Below are 16,704 nucleotides of genomic sequence, written 5' to 3' on the forward strand. Positions count from 1 at the left end.
GCATTTTTTTTGTTGTATTTTTGGTATGATTTATAAATAATTAGAAAAGTTTGGGTTCTTTACCCTTGTCAAAACATAGCAATAAAATAAAAATTATAATCTACCTTATTCCACTCCCAAAAATATAAATATTTTCAAAACCTTTTCATGTCCATATCAGTTACCAATAATTAATTAGCTCTAACCAAAGATATTTCTATCAATTAATAGGAACTTTAGGGTGACCTGATTACGGTCTTACTCTTTGGTCCAGGATTGCATATTTAATGAGTCCATATCAAATAGAATAAATAGGGAAATATAAGTTATTTGTCCTTTTTATTTATTTATAGAGAAGAGAGCAGCACGCAAACGACTTCAAAGTAACAGAAAAAAAAAGAATTTTCATAATCATCACAAAATCTTAAAAATTCATCGTCACTTGCCATTTATAAAATAAATAAATAAAAATATTCACAACTCATCACGTTTGTGTACGTGCCAAATGAGAACGCAGTGTGGAACACGGCATCCGTGTCTGTGGTCACAGCCAACGGCGTGGAGACGACGACGAGAGAAGAGCTCGTCTGCTTCGCCCGTCGTCACTGTAGCAGTCGGTTGTTCCCACTTCGTTTTCTTTTGTAGGGACGACGACCTCCTCCTCCTCCACCCTTTGTAATCTCGACTTTCGACCACACCTATGCTTGTGATTAGCCAACATGGTCACATCAAAGCTAAAAAAAGAAGAAAAAAAAGCTAAAAAACGAAACGTGCATTCATGTCCCGATCCTACCATACAATTCAATCAAAAGAACAAAGAAAAATAAAAATAATAAAAACAACCACGCATTCATGTCGGTGAAAGCCCCAAGTCAAATAAAAAGTTTTTCTGCTCCGGATGTCATAGCAATTCAACAGTCAACACGGATGGAATTATCTCGGGGTAGGTGACTACATACAAATCGGAAGCATGCGGATGATATCATGCTCACGCTAATAAGCAACCAAATAAAAGCAAGACTTAGTGGTATGCTATCCATATGCCCTAGTATGGAGGGTAGTATGGAGGAGAATAGTCAAACACAATCAAACGATCAATCCATTTGACCAAAAAATGGTGGGTGGGGAAATGGAAGCTTCTGTTGGTCAAGAATACCAGAGACAATCAAGTCAGATTCAGATGAGAAATTCTAATCCATGATCAAAGTTTTGTGCATATATACATTTATATAATTATCATATCAACAGCAAGCTTGAGCAACAAAACAAATATACCCACTCGAAGACACGAGATCCAACATGACACATTCACAAAAAGGACACTCTCCAACTTTCCTGGCTATGCAAGCAAGCAAATTCCAGTAAATTGTTCGGTAATGCTACATGTATTGGTACCGAAAACATGCCTACTCTCATATGACAACTAGAGTCGATACCAATTTCTATAAAATTTTACCCAAATAGCCTCAAATATCAGTAGATCACAGTGGCTCTAGTTTTGACCAACCTGAATAATGGAACAGATGAATACTTGCATGATATCATGGCTTTCTCAAGGCAGATGCTGCACCCATAACTACCGCCATGACGAGGCCGAGACCAGCTCCAAGTGATGCACCAACGGCAGCGGCTGTAACGGAACTTTCCTTTGCCACAGAGTCTTGCTTTACATTGACAGAATTCTCTTGCTCCTTTGCCAACTGCAACGAAAACCTCTCATTTGCAAGTTCCTGTAGCAGACAAGCAGCAGAGCACAGATGAAAAAGTTGACATATCATTAGAATTGTCCAGGAGTAGCTATTCAAGGAGATAAAAGACTGCAAAGAAAATAGGCAAAATTTTCTTATGCTGCCACTAAAAATTTGAAACATTTGCATCTCGCAATTGAAGCGAACACTGACCTGGAAAGCCATCTCCTCGTTACTCGCAAGCACACGGTGCACAAGTTGGCGAAAGGCAGTGATACCTTCGACGGGCATAACTGCTAACTTTTTCTGAAATGACAATCGAGCAATGTTAAAAGGGAGTAGCCAGACTTTCTGGTTAGACTCATTCCCGACAAAGTTGTCATCAACTGAATGTAATGGCTGCAGATTACTTGAAGCAGTTGGTATCACAAAAGGACAGGAGTTCACAACTACAGTCATGTCGGGAGATGCTTCATAAGCTTCCATTGCAGAATCAATTAACATTTTCTGCTGATGGGCACTGACAGAGAACTTGTTTGTTATGGCTAGAACCCATGGGATCTCATGAGCCTTGGCCTCATTCAGGAGAAGTGAGAGGGCTGGCACTGAAGTGCTTGTATCATTGAACCAAGGTATTTTATTTGATAAATTATGCACAAGAACAACCAAATCCGTCTTTCTACTAAGTTCACGAGCTCCTATTTGCAATTCTTCTCTAAAACGAGAAACCTCTAAATGTAATTCCTGCAGCACAAAAATGACATGCTGGATGTCAGTTGTTGCAACAAGTGTTCCAATTCCAATCACGCTGAAGTGATAAACCAATAAAATGACCTTTTTAAGATTTGAGTCAGAGTACAAATGAGAAAACGGAACATTTTCAGCTAGTGTTTTGTGTAGTATCATTTGCATAGTCAGCACTTACAACTTTGACATATTTGGAAATGATACCAAATACTGAATACAGTAAAATAAGATGGCAAGAAAGCAATGAAATCTGATGTTGGTCGCCCCCTGATATCATTTATTACTGGACGCACATTTAATGGATGAAGATGTTGATCACCCCCTGATACATGCACCTTGCCCTTGAGAAGATATACATGAACCGGACCATGATATTCACATGGTGAGACATGCATGGCATGGCATGGCATGCACAACTACATATTCTGGTACATTCATGCTGTGCATAGGCACACACAGCTTTAAGACCTTGATTACAGGTTTGAATTTTTTTTAACTGTTGGATGAAGTCATACATGCTATGCTAACAATACATGGGAGTCCACATTTGAGCCTAATTCTCATTAACAAATCAAGCTTTGGACATCTTAGCCTTGTTCTTGTCAAAGACCACTTTTTTAATCCTCTTCATGCTTCTTGTTTAACTCAAATTTAGGAATTTAGACGTAAATTGGGTATCTTCCTACACTTCGTTAATTCATGTTACATCAGGATTCTCAGATAATTAATGCCCTTAGTGTCCCATGATTTCCACAATAACCCACCACCCAAAAGAAAAAAAAAAGAACAAAGATAAGAATCATCCTCGTGCTGCCTGATGCAAAATACTAGGGAATGAATGAAACTTGAAGTACTTTCTGCCTGAACAACTGAACAAGAAACAAATACTAGATCAGATACTACACACACTAAGAAACCAGCATAAGTGTTTATTTCACAATTTTTTAATGCATTATGTATATAGCCCTGGTGCATATATATAAAAGTACCTGCAGGTTCACACCAACTGAATCTAAATAACGTATTCCACCAACTACACCTTCTGGAGAGCCCACATCTGCATGTATGATATCAAAATTTGCATTGTTTCTCTGTCTACCCTGAGCCAACAATGCTCTAAACAGACTAGTTTTTCCAGCACCCTGCAACCATCCAGTCATAAATTTACAACCATTATAGTCCCTGATAGAAGAATAAACTTAAACATCTACTGTATGACATGATACCTCAAATCCAAGTAATCGTACTCTCCGAGTTCTCACATGAACCTCCTTGCAGACGGTTAAAAAGTCACTAGTACAATATACAATGAAAGTATCAAAATTGCCACTGCATAACTTTCCACCTTCAGAGGAAGATTCTATATTACAGTCCGGGCCTATGCTGAAACGTTCTGCAATTGAGAAGCCGGGACGCAAAGAATCATCTATAACTGGATATTTTGGTGGCTGTTTCAGAGGAGGACCAATAAAGATCCGCATCTTTTGTGTCTGAGTTTGCATCCCATCATTCGTTGAGTATGCTGGCATCGGAGTTAAGGATTCCACTACTGTTGAACACCTATGTAGTCATGTAGAGTATCAAGCACCTTAAAACATATGTGACAGAATATACAAAATTCACAAGAAGACAATACAATGCTAGCTACATAGATGAGATGTTAAATCATAAAGCAAGAGACAATGTGCAGTTCCTTTCTTCTTTTGTTGACTAGCTTGACACTTAATTCTCGAGAGATGCATTTATTTATGCAGGTCATGGACTCTTAGGGGTTAGGATCCCTACTATGCCTAGACTCTATGAAAGAGTTGTAGTCATATCCTTCATTACCATATTTTCTGTATGTGCATCCCAGAATGACGCTTACCAACAGACACAAATCAAGTGTGAAAAGTAACTACAGATGCAATTCAAAAGAGGTTCAACATGAAGGAAACATGTCCATGAGATGTTAAATCATAAAGCAAGAGACAATGTGCAATTCCTCTCTTCTTTTGTTGAATAGCTTGACACTTAATTCTTGAGAGATGCTTTTATTTTTGCAGGTCATGGACTCTTAGGGGTTAGGATCCCTACTATGCCTATACTCTGAAAGAGACAATGTGCAAGAGATGTTAAATCATAAAGCAAGAGATGTTAGGATCCCTATGTGACAATGACAATGTTAGGATCCCTATTAGCTACGTAGATGAGATGTTAAATCATAAAGCAGGAGACAATGTGCAATTCCTCCTTTTGTTGAATAGCTCGACATTTAATTCTTGAGAGATGCGTTTATTTATGCAGATCATGGACTCTTAGGGGTTAGGATCCCTCCTATGCCTGGACTCCATGAAAGAGCTATAGTCATATCCTAGAAGGACGCTCACGAACAGACACAAATCAAGTGTGAAAATTAACTACAGACGTGATTCAAAAGAAGTTCAACATGAAGGAAACATGTACACGGCAGGTGGGTTTAAGTACAAGCAGCACCACAAGAACAGGAACCAAACAATAGGTGTTGATATCCTTTCCTTTTTCTTTTAGGAAAAGATGCACAAGGCCCATCAAAACCCTATTGCAGTTAGTAGATGGAATAGGACAGAAAACAGGGGAAGAGAAAATACAAAACAAGGGAAGAGAAAAACATGGAAAAAATAACGGGGAAGAAACCAGGGAAGTACAGCATCATCGTAAGGCAACTAAAAGAGTTCTACTTTCTTATATGTAGCAGTTACCTTTCAGAATTTCAGAAAGGTCAGCTTTAGAGACCAACAAGTTTCAATTTGTACTCACTCATCCAAATGTTGAAAATTTAAATCTTTAAATCAACAACACACCTTTTCTAGCATATATGGTATCTGCTGCATTCACACGTATCAAATTGGACAATTACAAGCTTCAGGTACAGGCAACATAATTACATCAGCTATTATTGGCTTAACCTCTTCATTCCACTAGTTTATCTTTCATGGTGTAGAACAACCTTCTCAAAGGGCGGGCCTTGGTGTCATAGTGAGTGCTCCTTTATGATTTAGTAGCTAACCAATGTTTGAGTTTTGGAGGAAATCTTTATCCATATGATGTTAAGACCCTAAGGTGATCATGATTGGTCCAAATAAGTCAAAATGGGTCATCAAATAGAACATTCAAAAACATCAAAATTGGTTGAGGTTGACTGAATAATCAGGATTGGCAACAACCAGCTAGGAAAGACCAGTTGAGCCTGGCATAGACCAACTTTGCTGATCCCAATGATCCCCAAAGAGTATGCATTAAGCAGTATGTTACATAAATAAATCATTATAGAGAATATTTTTCTTGTCCGAGGAAATCTATTAAAGTCAAGCGGCAAAAAAAGTCATGTTTTCCAAATCAATACATCCGTACCAGCTTCCATTTACTTGAGCCTGTACAAGCTTGCAGAGGTGCAGACCATGTCCCACAATATCAACTTTCAATGGCTGTGCATTCCTATCACCAGGAACTCCTGTCCATCCAAGAGGAAGAATAGAAGTTGCTGTTTGGATAACAGGAGGCTCCATGATGTGGGCAAGTTCAACAGCACCAGGAGCAGCTAGACCAAGTAATTGTTGTAAATGTGGAAACTGTGGTAACTGCTCCATCCCCAGAAAGGGAGGAGTATTTATGCACATGCATATCTCATATAGCCTGCAGAGAAAGAAAAAGAAGGTGCCAATTTCTTAATGTTACTGCGAAGGATGATAGGTATTAAAAATGAGAAATACAAAAGCTTTTGTATTCATTTGGCATCAACCTGAAGCAACACCAAAAAATCATGATAACTGAAAGACATCTGAGACATGAACCTCACTCCGGAGCAGGGTCTGTCGTACCGAGCCGTACCGCCCAGTACGGGCGGTACGTACCGGTCCGACAGGTTGTCGGTATGCGGACTGGGCGGTACGTACCCGTCCGACAGGTTGTCGGTATGCGGACCGACTGTTACCGGTCCGAGAGTACTGTAGCACTGTAACAGTGTTACAGTACTCAGTACACCTGGATGTATCACTCGATATACCGTACCGTACCAGTACCGAGCCCAGATCGAAATACCGGTACGGTACGGTATTGCGAACCTTGCTCCGGAGTATGATCATATCAAGAAGCCATACAAAATGACTAGCTTCAAAATTGAGAATGCATGCCAAATGCATCTGGTTTCCTTTAAAGAATAATTCTAACAAATTCTTGTTTCTGTGAATTATATGCCAAGCAGACAGAAAACCTGTTCTACAGTTCCAATCACCCAATACATTTGATGATGTCAAATTAAGATACTCTACCGAGAACTAATCTCTAGCAGCATAGCAAGCTTAGCAGTTAGTGGTGTATCCTTACCACTGAATGAAGAACTCATTTAAAAGACTAACTTTTATGAATCCTGGAACTAGAAGGGTACTGCTAAAGCTGAGAAAAAAAAAATTATCTTGAACAGAGAGAAAACCAACGAGGAAACTGTGCATGCCATACAGATTAAAGGAGACCATCTGGAAAGTGATAATTGTAGAAGATAAAAAAATAATCCACTTGGGAATCTCAAAAGAATAAGTTGGGTTTGAAAACTGTCAAAATTGTAACATGTATAAGGTCTAATCTAGACCAAATATACAAGAGGAACCATACAGTAGAACAGAGTGTTTTTAGTTCCGACATAAAAGAGAAATTGTACTTCTGCAAGCCAAATCTTTAAGCAGGGAAACAAAAGAACAATCTGGCTGTTACATGGGGAAAGATAGCATGCCAAGAAATTTTGTTTTGCAGAAAATTGACAAGATCTTACTTCTGAAAGCGAGACCTATATGACTTCATAGAATGAGATTGAAAACGCTCCCTCAATTCTGTTATGACAGACCTCACCTGCAAATACCTTTGCCAGAATAAAGCATTCAGAAGGAGTGGCTAGAGACTTCTATTAATTAAGAGTTAAATAAAAAAATTTGACACTACCATGACCAAAACCTGGAATGATTACTATCAGAAAATCACGTTAGGAAACCAACATTTATGTATGTTCATACCGATGTCATTTTTGAATATTCTGCATCAGAAAGTGATTCAACTGATGAACTTCCCAAGAGATAGAGCTGATACAGATCACCAAGGCAATTATCTCATGTTAGACAAAGGCGGATGAAAGAAACACATCACAATTTCATGCTCTTGATAAGCAAAATCATAGAATAAAAACTCAAAGTGATGATAACTAGAAACTAAAAGTCTAAAACAAAAATCATATCTGTGATTAATCCAATACAACAAAACTAAACATATAAGGAAATGACAAAAGATGAGAATAAAAAAAATGCAAAATAGTATGACAGTCAAGAAGTCCTTTCTAATTTACAAAAGCTACACTAGATGTCATAAGACCTTTAACAACTATCCTCCACGCAAGCATCCCTCTCAACAACAAAAGACCTTCCGCAATATACAGCTGAACTAAAAAAAAGCAAAATAGTATGACACTCAAGAAGTCCTTTCTAATTTACAAAAGCTGCTCTAGATGTCATAAGACCTTTAACAACTATCCTCACACAAGCATCCCTCTCAACAACAAAAGACCTTCCTCAATATACAGCTGAACTCAAAATACCAAGTCTCCCTCTCTGTACTGTCACCCTCACCTTATATACAAGCAGGAATAGTTTCTAGACTAATGTAGCATCCAAATCCAGAAATGTTTAAATGCGCCTGAACTGTCAAAGATTGACATAATATTGACACTGAATGTCAAGGATAACATAACCAAGTACATATCCATAGACTTGTTAAGAAAACAAAATGGAGTTTGTCCAGTTATTAAGATGCAAATGCACCTATTGAACTGATCCATTGTTCCACCCACACAACAAAAGCTCCAATCCATATCAAGAGCTGGGTTTCAATTCTTAAGAAAACCATTTTATGCTTGGAAACCACATACAGTTAGCATGCTTCAAGGTTGACTAAGCAACAACTCAACAAGACAATTTATCGAACACTTAGTAAGATAAGATGACAATAACCATCAATTAGTACCAATATTGGTTCTTGATGTTGGCAAAAATTTTAGATAACTATGATATGCATGTGAACTTTGAAAATTTATGAAGATAATTGTGATTTTTTTAAAAGGTCAATCAAGGATTATGTGGGTCAGTACTCTATGAATGGGAGCCTGAGATAGAAACATTTGTCCATCTCCAGCGCCTTCTGTTTCAGCATATATTGGCATGGATATGACTAAAACTACAGTAGCATGTTGTCAGGAAAATGTTGAAACAATATGGTCAGCAAGTAATATTTGCCCATACCAACTCTTGACCAACACATACACAGCAGGAATAGTTTCATGGTTGGAACTAATACTTTTAGCTGATTCTAGTAAACTAAGCGTAAGCGATCTTAGTGCAAAAAAAGATATAGTCAGTTGTTTTTAACATTAAAAAGTGTCCTAACATCATAACTACAGCAATATCCTTAAGCCACTTGTTGTAGTTTTAACACTAAAAGATAAAAAAAATTATGATAGTAAAGTTTTAAGATATTTCTGACCAAATTGCAACCCAAAAAATCTGTGAGTGCAACTAACTTCTTGCCCAAGGAAAGCTATACTGTTGCATAGTAATTGCCTGGGACATGTACTAATTTCTCAAAGCACTATCTTGAGTGTGGACATGCATCTAAAATTTCTAATGTTTCTCTTCTCACTCATGCCACCTCAGGACCCAGTCAGGTCTGCAGCCCCAAGTCCAATGGCGTGTTTAGGAACAAAGAACTAACACCTAAATTCATTTATAATTCTCTAAGAAGGAGTATATCTGTAGAATATATGTATCCACACACGAGCAGTATATACTGAGGTATATATGAGATATAAAAGGTTAACTTCTATGCATTCTTAGGTGTAAATAAATATACCAACATCGTAACTACAATCTAATTTTAAGTTCCAAATATCTATCTGAATGGAAGGTAGCTAAGCTAGACATAAAAGAAGCAAAGGAAAAAAAGATACAGCTACCTGTCCAAATGGTACATAAGATGGTAAGTAAGGAACTCTACGCCAGCCTTGTGATTCCGCAACACCAGCGCTGCTTTTCCCAGTTACATAATTGCCATTTGATTCAATAGTTCCTTTCTCAGTATCAAGAAAAGGAGTTAAAGAAATCCCATCAGAACCCTCCTGGATTTCAAGAGTCTGTGGTTCAGGATCTGTCTCGTAAATTGCAGATTGCATGTTACCATTGTCAATTGAAGATGTACCTCCACCCTCAGTTCCTAGTTTTCTGAACACATTTAAATGCTTACGAACACCCTCTAAGGGAACAAGTTTTGAGAGTCTCCAAAAGGAGGTCTGAACAGGGCCAACTCCCAAAACTAGTCGTTCCCCATTATTTCTTTTGGGCTTTTTTGAATTTGACTTACTAGTTTCATCTTCCTGTTTCACCAAGACATCATCTGAAGATGGTTGCTGAACTTGTGCATTATAGTGATGAAAATATGCAGGAGACAAAATCCGCGGAACCAAATCTTCTGGAATGCAGTATGTTTTGAAGTAGTGCTGCCATCCTTTCTGATGAACATAACTAGAAACAGGTAAAAGAGACTTTACAATCTGATCAATCTAGTGTTAGCATGGTTTTAGTTTACAAACCCTAGCCAAATAAGTAATCAATCACATTGTCCCTTGATATAAAACTTAAGATACTGTATTTGATTAGAAGGAACCTACTCTTTCAGAGCAGCATTCCCAACAGGCGGTTGAGAGAAAGTGATGCATTTCACTGGAACATTCTCATGCTCTTTAGCCAGAGGAGAAGATGCAAGAACTCGCAATATTGCAAGCGTAGACAATACAGCTACCTGTACAAAAAAAGAAAAGATATATGATACATATAGAAGTAGACATATAAGCTAATATGAGTAGACTATAGTCGATTTCACATACAGCTCCACCAAGCGAATGCCCACAAAGAACAAGCTTACGATTTTTCTCTTGTGCAAGTTTATATAACTCTAATGCTGGAATTCCTTTAGCACGAGCCAAGAATCCCTAGGCAAATTATAAGAGAAAAGGTTTTGCCTAATCAGTGAGATTCAAACAGAAAACTAATGTGAATTGGATAGGGTGAAGAGATTACATCCCATGTTAGCAACAATCAAAGCAAGGAAAATTAACCAGAAACCTCACCCGATGCGCAGCAGGTTTTGGACTTTCTTTCAACCGTTTTCGTTTTGCTTGAAATGGCTTCCCAAGATTTTTATCATATTTCTTTGGATTGTCAAGTTGGTCGCTTTCAGTGTCACTCAAATCATCTTCAACATTATCCTCATGGAATATGACCCCCTGAAGTATATTTGCATCAGCTATGACATCTCTAAAAGGATGAATGGAAGATGTGTAAGTTGTTGAAGACCAGAGGCTTCTTTTGAAACAAATCTATGACCTTTATTAAGCTAAGAGTTTTGCTTACTTGTATTGCTTTGTTCCAATAAATGAAGCATAAATGGTGTCACCTGTCTCAGCTAATAGGTACCTGAAGAGATGAAGGAATATAGAAAAATAAAATTAAGCAAAGATAACGACATAAATATAGCTTAAACTCCCAATGTACTCAACTGTGGTTGCTAATACAAGACCACTTTCAAATTCATCTATAAAACAGAGAATCACATCCGCCTTTATAATTTTATTATACAACAGTATAAAAACTTCACAATAGTAACACTTGATCATTAGCACAGAGATATACGATGATATGCACCAGGCTGACAAACTATGCAACCTGGAAAATTCTACATCTCTATCATACCTAAAGATTCTAATTTCTGCAGTTGATATATACAACAAAGGAACAAGCCAATTGGAAAATGTCCAGGACATGGTGCTGGAATATGATCGGCACCAGTTAGACAGAGACACTCAACACATGATTGTACTGAGAGCCATCATTGATATACGTCTTCCTCCAACCTATATATTTATTGCATGATATAGTTCCTAAACATGCATCCATGAACCATTCACATGAAAATTCATAACTAGTATGAGTCATTTTTCAGGATGAAAGACCTTCATAAAAAAAAACAAATTTGTTCTAAGGTATCTCCAGCTCTTGTTTGCTCCATTAGGTTTGGTCCAGAAGAAATTCTCCGCATGCAAGCTTCCTAACCAATGTCCTTGTTGACTTCAATGCTTATATACTTCTAAGCAAGAATTTAAGTGCCATGGGCCATGCCAAATCCATTTCAGTTCAGATATAGTATTAATGAATCTAAGAAGTTTATGATTGCCCTTGATGGTTTCGATGCTTTTATTGAAGTTAAAGTAAGAATCTAAAGGCAGCCAATACCCACTATGCAAACTTGTGTAAAGGCACGCTCACAAAAAAATGAAGGACTACAGTTTGGTTTTCATTCCCTTTTCGAACCAAGAGGTGTTGAAGTGTCAACATTTTTGGTAGTACTTAGTTTTTAAGTTAAACCATTAAAACATTCACATTATTCCAAGCATGTTAAAATTCTTATAAATCATTATTTCCAGAATCCTCAAAATCCTTTTGTTTTTCTGTTTCTACACGAATAAAAGAATAATTGTCAGCAAGTCAAAAAATAGAATTCAGTAAACAGTGCAAGCTTTTCCTAAGGAATATATACCAATATTGCTTCAAAGAAAATAAAAAAAATAGTGATAACCAGATAGTTTAATATCCTAATCAAAAAAATAAATAAGTATCACCACTTTATGCATGATGGAAGCTAAAAAATGATGGCTTCTATTGTAATGTTAAGTATGCAATAGTTACTGTATATAAAATAAAAAACACACATTGGATAAATCCCAGACTGGTAGATCTCACAAAGTACCTAGTCAAGTGTACGGAAGTTTGAAAGAGAACATAATTTAACAAAAATGACAAAGTAACCTGTTTAATGTGATTAAAGTAATCATAAAGCCAACCTACAAAACTAAAAAGTGGACTTTTAAATTTGTAAAAAATGACAGTGATAACGCACCTATGAGGCACATGCTCCAAAGATGGTTGCACACGCTCAAGAGAAACAATTTGTCCTCCAAAATCAGACTTAAATTTGTTTATATACCAAATCATATCAGCAGTAGGCCTCTGTAATTTAAAAATTGTCACCAGAAGAATGAGTACAAGAATTTATCATATTTCTTCTAGTCAATATGATCATCAGTAAATTATTTACTAATCATAAGTAAGTTATCTGCCTGCTAAGCTGATCATATAACAAGATCAGCAACTTTTGATATTCAATTGTTGATGTATGCTTACATCTAAATTGTAGAAATTATGACAACCTTTTGGAGTGTAGTGCAGCATGACAAAGTAAATTGATATTCAACGAGAAATATGGATTCGACTGACCACTAGTTGGCTTGGAATAGGTTGTCATAACCAACAAAGCAATTCACTTGGACATTTGAGTTTAGTTTACATAACTAAAATATGTTTCTAACATATTTATATCAAGGTTTGTCATATCATAGCATACCGCTCGGTATTGGTGGTATGTATCAGTTCGACAGGGGATCGATATAGGTGGTATATGCTGGTACATTGGTATGTCCTACCATATATCGGCATGGCTCGATACGTACCGCACCGACGGCCAATCGATATATTGGTACGGACCAGTAAGGCGAACCATGATTTATACAGAGTCAAAGTTTTAAATTGGTTTGATCAGACTCGAAACTTGAAGCAGCAACAGAGTTTCAGGTATTGTTTGGATACAATGTGAACAAGTGAAGTCTAGGGACTGACCCTGACTGGTCTCAGTTGACAAAGGTCCCTACCATCCCACCAAATTTAACATGGCACTGAAGTCTCATGCCACAAACAGTCTGAGTCGGTACCCTTTACAAACCTGACGAAAAACCAGCCTGCCATTTAGGGGGGAAAAACTGAACTGGACTGCTCGAATGGTGGTTCACACCACAGTTCATGCCCAGTCGGTATGGACCAGTCCAGCGAAATTGAATTCCATGCTTTTCCTATCAACCAACAAGAACATCTTTTTATTGTTACTTTCAACCTACAGCGCTTTGACTGTATTTGGCCAGATCACTGAGCTACAACTTAAAATCAGATCTTTCTACGTAAGATGCCTGATGCCAACATATAAATATCATAATTTAGATCTTTAGTTGGTCAATCTTAAACTTTCTCAGAGCAAGTGGTGAAATATAATCATTCAAGATCTTGTTGGAAGACATCATCCATTTTAAAATTTTGATACTCTTTTGTTCAACGAAGATTGATGATCAGCCTTACCTACATGTAGAAAACATCAGTACATAACAATACTCAATTATAAGCTAAGCAAAATTGATGTGCCATCTTGGTTATGAAGATTACATGGTGATAGATTCTCAAAGAGAACTTATAACTGAAGATTTGTCATATTCATAACAAAAGAAGAAAATAATAACCAACCCCTGAGCTTGTTTACCCAAACAACAGCAAAGAAAGCAATCGAATATACTTCCTCAAAGAAAGATGAAAAAAAAAAACCTATTAAAAAATGGGACAAAATTATAATTCAGTGTCGATGATACTAACCTACAAACGTATATTGAAATGTTTTTTTTTTATCAAACTAAACTTGGCACCTTACAAATTTAACAACCTATAAAAACTAGGCATTTAGATTTTTAATTCCATTAAACATTTACATAACAGCTCAATACTATATTATTGATTCTCATATCATATCCAAAAATTGTATTTTCATCTGCGACCAATACTTACCATTCTATAATTAAAAAATGCATAATAATGACAACAACAAGTTAACTTCTATGTGCAATTGTATTATCCTAAAATTTGGCTTCTGTCTACTTCTGCACATCCATTGTCATCCCTATAAAACACTGAAGGTGAATACAATATATCTCCTCCAATAGGGCCAAAGCTTTGTTTTTGAACAATTTTGCTTCCACTCTTCAATGTCTAGCTCCTTCTTTCTCCAAACTCCATCTCACCCTACCATTTCATAAAGAATTGCAACTCCAATATTTTTAAGGTGACGTTTCTAAACCTAGAAGTAAGCATGGTAAATCCAAATGTTCTGATATTTGTTGAACCATCAAAAAACAAATAAAAAATTAAAAAATGACTGGTGGTATTTCTAATTTAGCATTTGGCATGATGAACTAACTGACCCTTAAAAAGAAAAATTAGAATGGAAAAAAACATGGCTGGTAATAATTTGAAACGCTAAATTTATAGTTTGTTAATTTGCATGTTCATGCGATTGACATTCAGGCTATTTATAATGTGATTATGCATTTGCATGAACAATATATTAACACAAAAGCCACGTGCTAGGAGAATACTCCTGCGACTGATTTTTCCACTTTGGTGAACAAAGCATCACACACTTCCATACACGTGAAGCAAAACCTATTGACATTTCTGTAGAATTTCATTTGCAATTTGATTGTACTTTGTTGCACATAATCCAAATGAAACCTACTTAGTTGCTTGATTTGCAAAAAATAGAATGCTTATTCCATTTTTTAGGGTAATGAATAAACTTTTTCTCCCCAAGAAATGAAAATGTAATTTTCCCAACCAATGCCTGATCCAACATTTCTTGTTCTAATCCTAATTGTTATTTCCAACTTGTGTCTGCCCCTAGAAGATATGAGTCCACAAGAGTAAGTACTGAAAAAGAAATATGAACTTCTTTCCTTCTCAAGACTCATTATACACCCAACTTCATCCGTTTAACTCTTACATCTAAAAAAATCATCTATAATTTGTAATCTTCTGTGTGTATAATAACACAAAGTATTCTCGAATCTTGACCAAGAAGAAGAGGAGATGAAAAGATTTTTGACTTCAAAGAGGAAGGGAACTGGAGTGACCTTATAGACATACTTAGAGAGGACTAATGCCAAATCCAACTTTTCTCCGAGAAACGAAAATTCGAGAGCCTCATATCTTACATGGTCTTATGAATTTTTAATCTTCTGCGCGTCAAAATGCACATAAAGGTCCCTTTAAAGAAAAAGAAGAACACGCAAGGCATTGTTGATTCTCGACCATGGGCAAGTTCAAGAAGAAGAAATCAAAAGTACAAGAAAGGAATCACAGGCATTCTTGATCCTTGACAAAGGGCAAATTCAAGAAGAAGAAGAAGAAAAAAAGTGGAGGAAAGGAACCACCTTATAGACGCACTCGGAGAGGACCATGGAGCAGAGGATTTCTTGGAGGTCGGCGACGGAGTCGACCTTGACGGCGCGACATAGGTCGTTGAGCTGCAGCCGCTGCCGCTCGAACTCCTCTCGGAGGGCCTTCTCCTGCTCCCTCCGGTCGCGCCGGCCCCTCCATGGCGGCCACCGCCACTGAGGAGGCATCGAGGGCGGCCACGAGATTCCCACCCTCGCCGTCTGCTCCCGGATCCACGACTCCACCCGCGTCCGCAGCGATACCATCTGACGAGAAGGGCGAGACGAAGGCGTGGCGGCGAGGCAAAGGAAAATAGAAGGACGGGGAGATAGATAAAGCGGGAGAGCGAGAGGGCATATGCCGTGGATTCGCCTCTAGATCTGATGCCCAATTTAATCGAATGGGAAAGAAGAGACCGACGGGTTTATTGTGGCTCCCAAAGAGGGACGGTGGCGTCGCCACAGCATTTGTGTGGACGCGCAGGAGTAATTACATTTTTCATCTGTTAAAATACAAGATTCATACACATAATTTTGGAACGAGAATAAAAATATTAGGATGATTTCCGGACCCTCATTTCAGTCTTTCCTTTTGATTTTTTTTTATAACGCCCCATGATTCAAAAAAAAAAAAATCCAAAATCCAAAATAATATTTTTATTTAACTCATTTATGATATTTTTTAAGATTTTATAATATTTTTATTATAATGGTCAAAATACACAAACTAATTTTTTTCTTATTTTTAAATTATTATAAATATTAATCAGAATACTAGTAAGATATGTCAAATGGTTATGTTTTTATTTCAGTTGACTCATTTCTATTATTTTTAAATGTTTGTAGAATTTTTATTATGGCAAAACACTATAATAAATAAAAAAAATATTATAACACGTCAAAACACAATAATAGACGGAAAAAAAATACAATGAGCTTTTTTGAGAGACTTTTTCGATTTTTTTTGAATTAGGAGATATTTTTAAAAAAAATTAAAAAAAATGTCTTTTAGAAAAGATGATCGGATTTATTATCTCGATCATAAATTTCTTGGAATTACGTGGAATTACTTGTAAAGAAACGCACCATCCGCACCGT

At 36.9% G+C, this 16,704-nt stretch overlaps 1 protein-coding gene across 2 annotated transcripts; it reads right to left on the reverse strand.

Moving 5' to 3' along the window:
• Nucleotides 1-363: 363 nt before the first annotated feature.
• LOC103968477 (uncharacterized) lies at nt 364-16,078 on the reverse strand. 2 transcript variants are annotated; one of them, XM_065172225.1, is made up of 15 exons: nt 15,604-16,078; nt 12,420-12,529; nt 10,877-10,939; nt 10,594-10,780; nt 10,351-10,455; nt 10,135-10,265; nt 9,424-9,988; nt 7,439-7,504; nt 7,201-7,277; nt 5,787-6,068; nt 3,641-3,974; nt 3,404-3,556; nt 1,881-2,411; nt 1,487-1,709; nt 364-677 (listed from the first exon to the last, which is right to left on the reverse strand). In XM_065172225.1, exons 1-14 carry the CDS (start codon nt 15,871-15,873, stop codon nt 1,521-1,523), a joined length of 3,063 nt encoding a protein of 1,020 aa, XP_065028297.1. In that variant the 5' UTR covers nt 15,874-16,078; the 3' UTR covers nt 364-677; nt 1,487-1,520. The 2 variants fall into 2 exon arrangements, with proteins under 2 accessions (XP_065028297.1, XP_009379987.2); XM_009381712.3 differs by lacking the exon at nt 364-677 and having other exon boundaries at nt 1,178-1,709.
• Nucleotides 16,079-16,704: the final 626 nt, after the last annotated feature.

Source organism: Musa acuminata, chromosome BXJ3-10 (assembly GCF_036884655.1).
Source record: "Musa acuminata AAA Group cultivar baxijiao chromosome BXJ3-10, Cavendish_Baxijiao_AAA, whole genome shotgun sequence".
Lineage (NCBI taxonomy): Eukaryota > Viridiplantae > Streptophyta > Magnoliopsida > Zingiberales > Musaceae > Musa > Musa acuminata.